General features: G+C 46.1%; 1 protein-coding gene across 2 annotated transcripts in view; it reads right to left on the bottom strand.

Annotated features, from left to right (window-relative positions):
* Positions 1-897: 897 nt before the first annotated feature.
* LOC129828558 (zinc transporter ZIP9) overlaps positions 898-8,604 on the bottom strand; it is a 26,556-nt gene continuing 18,849 nt past the window's right edge. Inside the window, exons 5-7 of one of the 2 annotated variants that reach the window (XM_055889585.1) lie at positions 3,584-3,669; positions 2,967-3,101; positions 898-2,587 (exon numbers count right to left, since the gene is read on the bottom strand). In XM_055889585.1, coding sequence (XP_055745560.1) covers positions 2,339-2,587; positions 2,967-3,101; positions 3,584-3,669 — 470 coding nt within the window. In that variant the 3' untranslated portion in view covers positions 898-2,338. Of the gene's footprint in view, positions 2,588-2,877; positions 3,102-3,583; positions 3,670-8,604 lie in introns of both variants that reach the window. The other variant, XM_055889583.1, reaches the window with a different exon arrangement.

Raw genomic sequence — 8,604 nt, 5'->3', positions numbered from 1 at the left:
TAACTGTGTTCTACATCCTGGGTATTACTGTCATCACCACAGCAGATAGATAACTGTGTTCTACATCCTGGGTATTACTGTCATCACCACAGCAGTTAGATAACTGTGTTCTACATCCTGGGTATTACTATCATCACCACAGCAGCTAGATAACTGTGTTCTACATCCTGGGTATTACTGTCATCACCACAGCAGTTAGATAACTGTGTTCTACATCCTGGGTATTACTATCATCACCACAGCAGATAGATAACTGTGTTCTACATCCTGGGTATTACTGTCATCACCACAGCAGCTAGATAACTGTGTTCTACATCCTGGGTATTACTGACATCACCACAGCAGATAGATAACTGTGTTCTACATCCTGGGTATTACTGTCATCACCACAGCAGCTAGATAACTGTGTTCTACATCCTGGGGTTTACCCAGCACCTCTTCCAGTATTACTGTCATCACCACAGCAGATAGATAACTGTGTTCTACATCCTGGGGTTTACCCAGCACCTCCTCCAGTATTACTGTCATCACCACAGCAGCTAGATAACTGTGTTCTACATCCTGGGGTTTACCCAGCACCTCCTCCAGTATTACTGTCATCACCACAGCAGTTAGATAACTGTGTTCTACATCCTGGGTATTACTGTCATCACCACAGCAGCTAGATAACTGTGTTCTACATCCTGGGTATTACTGTCATCACCACAGCAGCAAGATAACTGTGTTCTACATCCTGGGTATTACTGTCATCACCACAGCAGCTAGATAACTGTGTTCTACATCCTGGGGTTTACCCAGCACCTCCTCCAGTATTACTGTCATCACCTGTAACGGCAGCCTTCCTCCTCTTCATCTGAAGAGGAGGTGTAGCAGGGATCGGACCAAGATGCAGCGTAGTTCGTGTTCAACATGTTTAATAAAAAGACGATAAAACGTGAACACTATACAAACTACAAAATAACAAACGTGGCAAAACCGAAACAGTCCTAGCTGGTGCAGAGAAAACACAAAGACAGAAGACAACCACCCACAAAACCCCAACACAAAACAAGCTACCAGAATATGGTTCCCAATCAGAGACAATGACTAACACCTGCCTCTGATTGAGAACCATATCCATACATAGAATACACGACATGTACTTAAAAAAAAAAATGTAACCTATAATTGTTATGATAAAGTATTCATAAAAAATACATCCTATTGTCCTTAGCCTGGGTACCAGACTGGATAATATTCCACGCTGTGTTGTGAAGATGTTTAGCATTTGACACAGATTGCCAAGGACTGTTACGATATCTAAACAGACTGGTAACCAGGCAACATCGTCCTGCCTATAGTACACAATGTAGAAATGTATTTAAAAATATATTTCCTTGTCTAAAAAAAAAAGACATATCTTGATCACATCCAACATAAAATCAAAAAATAAATAAATATAAATGAATCATCACTATATTGTGGTTCATTTAGGCCACGTCAGTGTTATGATGTAAAAATGCTTATAAAGTAACCAACTGTTTTTTTTAGATTACTAAATATAGCTTTTCACAACCTGCCCTGAATATTTCAGTTCCTTACGCAACCCCAGCCAAAACCTTTCTTATAAAATTACAAAAGACAAAATGTTATCCATTTGATTAAAATCTGGTTTGGGATTTTGGCTAACCTAAATAAATAAACAAACGTTTTTTGTTTGTTCAGTAGAAGGGACAAAGGACAAATATCACGAAACCGGGTTATTTTGAAACCGGGTGCAATGTTCTTGTTCTTTCAGACAACTTCAATAGTTTAGCTCAAAAGAATGTCCCACTGAGATCAGACAAGACCAACAATTACAAAAGCTCTATACATAGAAGTCGGAAGCACACGCTGCTCTTTCTCTCTCTCTCTCTCTGATCCCACATTTTTGCATGACACACACACACACACACACACACACACACACACACACACACACACACACACACACACACACACACACACACACACACACACACACACACACACACACACACACACACACACACACTATTCCTACCTTTGTTGGCTTGCTCAAAGCCCATGTCCTTATGACCTCTCAGAGAAAGACACTGACACACACACTGCATCACACACAGAAACACCCCCAATGACCTCTAGCTATGTAAGAGTTGAGGTGTATTCCAGTGTAAATGAATGTTTGGTAACATGTTGTGGGTGTCTTCTTTGTGTTATATAACTAGTCGGTCTTAGTTATAGACTTGATTTCCAGGCTTCCTTCACATTCATTCTCAATGTTCATTATCAATAGCTGAGTTATGAACAAGACTTGGTATGATAGCGTCGATTCACAAGACTAATCATCACGTAGTCCCAGGGCCAGTAACACAGGTAGTCCTGCTCCTAGTATCAACGTGAGGCTCTCCAGGACCCCCAGGACCCCCTGCTGCCCGGTCCCAGTCCCGTGGAGGTGGGGAGAGCTCTGCTGCCCCCTGGAGCTGATCTCTGGTAGTACATGGACCGTAGCTACGTAGAGGAACGTCCCGGCGGAGAAGAGCATCCCGACACCTGTAGCGCTCAGACGGCGCTGGGGCGAACCGCCGCTCTGCAGTAGGAGGGAGAAACACACAGCACACTGACGTCATATCAACGTTATCAAATCACTGTTGGAAGTAGTTCCCTCTGGCCTGGTCCCAGAGATGTTATTGCATCTCACCAACTACTATGGGCAGCAGTTGGCAAAACAGCAGACACACATTCCCAGAACCAGGCTTAGTTCCCGCCTCTAGCAATCTCCAATCATTTGCTAGTTTAATAGAAAAGGTTCCCCCATTAGATAAACAACCTTTCTTGTCATTATGAAAGCACGTTGTTCTACGTGCTGCTTCTTCTCACCGCGTTCAGGATAAAGTATGTACTGATGGAGAGAACAGGTGCTGCAGCAGAGAACACCAGTAGATGCTTCTGAATCTGCTTCTTCTCACCGCGTTCAGGATAAAGTATGTACTGATGGAGAGAACAGGTGCTGCAGCAGAGAACACCAGTAGATGCTTCTGAATCTGCTTCTTCTCTAAACCTGCGTGCATCAGAAAGGTGACCAGGCCAAACGCCGCAGGAGCCTGAGAGAGAGAGACGGAGAGAGAGAGGGGGGGGAGAGGGAGGGAGATGGAGAGAGAGAGAAACGGAGAGAGAGAGAGGGGGGAGAGGGAGAGAGAGGGAGGGAGAGGGAGAGAGAGGGAGGGAGATGAAGAGAGAGAGAGGGAGGGAGATGGAGAGAGAGAGGGAGGGAGAGGGAGAGAGAGGGAGAGAGAGGGAGGGAGAGGGAGAGAGAGGGAGATGGAGAGAGAGAGAGGGAGGGAGATGGAGAGAGAGAGAGGGAGGGAGATGGAGAGAGAGGGAGGGAGGGAGGGAGGGAGGGAGGGAGGGAGGGAGGGAGGGAGGGAGGGAGGGAGGGAGGGAGAATCAAATCAATTCAAGTACATTGAGAGAGGGCTTAAGGAGTTTGCAAGAACAATCAACCATTGATTGGTTTGTCCTGATGTCCTGTATTGCCTGTGATATTACCTCCATAGTAGATGTGGTTCATGCAGAGGACTCTCACCTTGTGCAAAATCACAGCCAGGAACACCACGACTTGAACTGTGACCTGGGAGGAAGCCACGGCTGTACCTAACGCTACACCGTCAGCTGGGGAGAGAGGATCAACGTTATTACAACACACACACACACACACACACACACACACACACACACACACACACACACACACACACACACACACACACACACACACACACACACACACACACACACACACACACACACACACACACCGACACACCGTCTCTACATTAGGTAGGGTCAACATAATCAGACTCTCCTGTCTCTACATTAGGTAGGGTCAACATAATCAGACTCTCCTGTCTCTACATTAGGTAGGGTCAACATAATCAGACTCTCCCCTGTCTCTACATTAGGTAGGGTCAACATAATCAGACTCTCCTGTCTCTACATTAGGTAGGGTCAACATAATCAGACTCTCTCCTGTCTCTACATTAGGTAGGGTCAACATAATCAGACTCTCTCCTGTCTCTACATTAGGTAGGGTCAACATAATCAGACTCTCTCCTGTCTCTACATTAGGTAGGGTCAACATAATCAGACTCTCTCCTGTCTCTACATTAGGTAGGGTCAACGTAATCAGACTCTCCCCTGTCTCTACATTAGGTAGGGTCAACGTAATCAGACTCTCCCCTGTCTCTACATTAGGTAGGGTCAACGTAATCAGACTCTCCCCTGTCTCTACATTAGGTAGGGTCAACGTAATCAGACTCTCCCCTGTCTCTACATTAGGTAGGGTCAACATAATCAGACTCTCTCCTGTCTCTACATTAGGTAGGGTCAACATAATCAGACTCTCCTGTCTCTACATTAGGTAGGGTCAACATAATCAGACTCTCTCCTGTCTCTACATTAGGTAGGGTCAACATAATCAGACTCTCCCCTGTCTCTACATTAGGTAGGGTCAACATAATCAGACTCTCCTGTCTCTACATTAGGTAGGGTCAACATAATAAGACTCTCTCCTGTCTCTACATTAGGTCAACATAATCAGACTCTCTCCTGTCTCTACATTAGGTAGGGTCAACATAATCAGACTCTCTCCTGTCTCTACATTAGGTAGGGTCAACATAATCAGACTCTCCTGTCTCTACATTAGGTAGGGTCAACATAATCAGACTCTCTCCTGTCTCTACATTAGGTAGGGTCAACATAATCAGACTCTCTCCTGTCTCTACATTAGGTAGGGTCAACATAATCAGACTCTCTCCTGTCTCTACATTAGGTAGGGTCAACATAATCAGACTCTCTCCTGTCTCTACATTAGGTAGGGTCAACATAATCAGACTCTCTCCTGTCTCTACATTAGGTAGGGTCAACATAATCAGACTCTCTCCTGTCTCTACATTAGGTAGGGTCAACATAATCAGACTCTCTCCTGTCTCTACATTAGGTAGGGTCAACATAATCAGACTCTCCTGTCTCTACATTAGGTAGGGTCAACATAATCAGACTCTCCTGTCTCTACATTAGGTAGGGTCAACATAATCAGACTCTCTCCTGTCTCTACATTAGGTAGGGTCAACATAATCAGACTCTCCTGTCTCTACATTAGGTAGGGTCAACATAATCAGACTCTCTCCTGTCTCTACATTAGGTAGGGTCAACATAATCAGACTCTCTCCTGTCTCTACATTAGGTAGGGTCAACATAATCAGACTCTCTCCTGTCTCTACATTAGGTAGGGTCAACATAATCAGACTCTCCTGTCTCTACATTAGGTAGGGTCAACATAATCAGACTCTCCTGTCTCTACATTAGGTAGGGTCAACATAATCAGACTCTCCTGTCTCTACATTAGGTAGGGTCAACATAATCAGACTCTCCTGTCTCTACATTAGGTAGGGTCAACATAATCAGACTCTCTCCTGTCTCTACATTAGGTAGGGTCAACATAATCAGACTCTCTCCTGTCTCTACATTAGGTAGGGTCAACATAATCAGACTCTCTCCTGTCTCTACATTAGGTAGGGTCAACATAATCAGACTCTCCTGTCTCTACATTAGGTAGGGTCAACATAATCAGACTCTCCCCTGTCTCTACATTAGGTAGGGTCAACATAATCAGACTCTCTCCTGTCTCTACATTAGGTAGGGTCAACATAATCAGACTCTCTCCTGTCTCTACATTAGGTAGGGTCAACATAATCAGACTCTCTCCTGTTTCTACATTAGGTAGGGTCAACATAATCTAAATTAATATATGACCAATAAAGCTGTTTTCCACTTCCCCTATAAAGCTGACTGTTTTCCACTTCCCCTATAAAGCTGACTGTTTTCCACTTCCCCTATAAAGCTGACTGTTTTCTACTTCCCCTATAAAGCTGACTGTTTTCCACTTCCCCTATAAAGCTGACTGTTTTCCACTTCCCCTATAAAGCTGACTGTTTTCCACTTCCCCTATAAAGCTGACTGTTTTCCACTTCCCCTATAAAGCTGACTGTTTTCCACTTCCCCTATAAAGCTGACTGTTTTCTACTTCCCCTATAAAGCTGACTGTTTTCCACTTCCCCTATAAAGCTGACTGTTTTCTACTTCCCCTATAAAGCTGACTGTTTTCCACTTCCCCTATAAAGCTGACTGTTTTCCACTTCCCCTATAAAGCTGACTGTTTTCTACTTCCCCTATAAAGCTGACTGTTTTCCACTTCCCCTATAAAGCTGACTGTTTTCCACTTCCCCTATAAAGCTGACTGTTTGATGTATGACTGGGTGGTGGAGATGTATGACTGGGTGGTGGAGATGTATGACTGGGTGGTGGAGATGTATGACTGGGTGGTGGTAAAGTATGACTGGGTGGAGATGTATGACTGGGTGGTGGTGATGTATGACTGGGTGGTGGAGATGTATGACTGGGGGGTGGTGATGTATGACTGGGTGGTGGAGATGTATGACTGGGTGGTGGTGATGTATGACTGGGTGGAGATGTATGACTGGGTGGTGGAGATGTATGACTGGGTGGTGGAGATGTATGACTGGGTGGTGGAGATGTATGACTGGGTGGAGATGATGTATGACTGGGTGGTGGAGATGTATGACTGGGTGGTGGTGATGTATGACTGGGTGGTGGTGATGTATGACTGGGTGGTGGTGATGTATGACTGGGTGGTGGAGATGTATGACTGGGTGGTGGTGATGTATGACTGGGTGGAGGAGATGTATGACTGGGTGGAGATGATGTATGACTGGGTGATGATGTATGACTGGGTGGTGATGTATGACTGGGTGGAGATGTATGACTGGGTGGAGATGATGTATGACTGGGTGGTGGTGATGTATGACTGGGTGGTGGAGATGTATGACTGGGTGGTGGTGATGTATGACTGGGTGGAGATGATGTATGACTGGGTGGTGGTGATGTATGACTGGGTGGTGGAGATGTATGACTGGGTGGTGATGATGTATGACTGGGTGGTGGAGATGTATGACTGGGTGGAGATGATGTATGACTGGGTGGTGGAGATGTATGACTGGGTGGAGATGTATGACTGGGTGGTGGTGATGTATGACTGGGTGGTGGAGATGTATGACTGGGTGGTGGTGATGTATGACTGGGTGGTGGAGATGTATGACTGGGTGGAGATGATGTATGACTGGGTGGAGATGATGTATGACTGGGTGGAGATGATGTATGACTGGGTGGAGATGAATGACTGGGTGGAGATAATGTATGACTGGGTGGTGGAGATGTATGACTGGGTGGTGATGTATGACTGGGTGGTGGAGATGTATGACTGGGTGGTGATGTATGACTGGGTGGTGATGTATGACTGGGTGGTGGAGATGTATGACTGGGTGGAGATGATGTATGACTGGGTGGAGATGATGTATGACTGGGTGGAGATGATGTATGACTGGGTGGTGGAGATGTATGACTGGGTGGTGGAGATGTATGACTGGGTGGTGGTGATGTATGACTGGGTGGTGATGTATGACTGGGTGGAGATGATGTATGACTGGGTGGAGATGTATGACTGGGTGGAGATGATGTATGACTGGGTGGAGATGATGTATGACTGGGTGGTGATGTATGACTGGGTGGAGATGTATGACTGGGTGGAGATGTATGACTGGGTGGAGATGTATGACTGGGTGGTGATGTATGACTGGGTGGTGATGTATGACTGGGTGGTGATGTATGACTGGGTGGGGGAGATGTATGACTGGGTGGTGATGATGTATGACTGGGTGGTGGTGATGTATGACTGGGTGGTGGAGATGTATGACTGGGTGGTGATGTATGACTGGGTGGTGGTGATGTATGACTGGGTGGTGGAGATGTATGACTGGGTGGTGATGATGTATGACTGGGTGGTGGTGATGTATGACTGGGTGGTGGAGATGTATGACTGGGTGGTGGTGATGTATGACTGGGTGTAGATGTATGACTGGGTGGAGATGTATGACTGGGTGGTGGTGATGTATGACTGGGTGGTGGAGATGTATGACTGGGTGGAGATGTATGACTGGGTGGAGATGTATGACTGGGTGGAGATGTATGACTGGGTGGTGGAGATGTATGACTGGGTGGTGGAGATGTATGACTGGGTGGTGGTGATGTATGACTGGGTGGTGGAGATGTATGACTGGGTGGTGGAGATGTATGACTGGGTGGTGGTGATGTATGACTGGGTGGTGGAGATGTATGACTGGGTGGTGGAGATGTATGACTGGGTGGTGGAGATGTATGACTGGGTGGTGGAGATGTATGACTGGGTGGTGGAGATGTATGACTGGGTGGTGGAGATGTATGACTGGGTGGTGGAGATGTATGACTGGGTGGTGGAGATGTATGACTGGGTGGTGGAGATGTATGACTGGGTGGTGGTGATGTATGACTGGGTGGTGGAGATGTATGACTGGGTGGTGGAGATGTATGACTGGGTGGTGGAGATGTATGACTGGGTGGTGGAGATGTATGACTGGGTGGTGGAGATGTATGACTGGGTGGTGATGATGTATGACTGGGTGGTGGAGATGTATGACTGGGTGGTGGAGATGT

Source organism: Salvelinus fontinalis, chromosome 30, assembly GCF_029448725.1.
Source record: "Salvelinus fontinalis isolate EN_2023a chromosome 30, ASM2944872v1, whole genome shotgun sequence".
Classification (NCBI taxonomy): domain Eukaryota; kingdom Metazoa; phylum Chordata; class Actinopteri; order Salmoniformes; family Salmonidae; genus Salvelinus; species Salvelinus fontinalis.
This window is presented reverse-complemented; position numbering and strand designations above follow the sequence as displayed.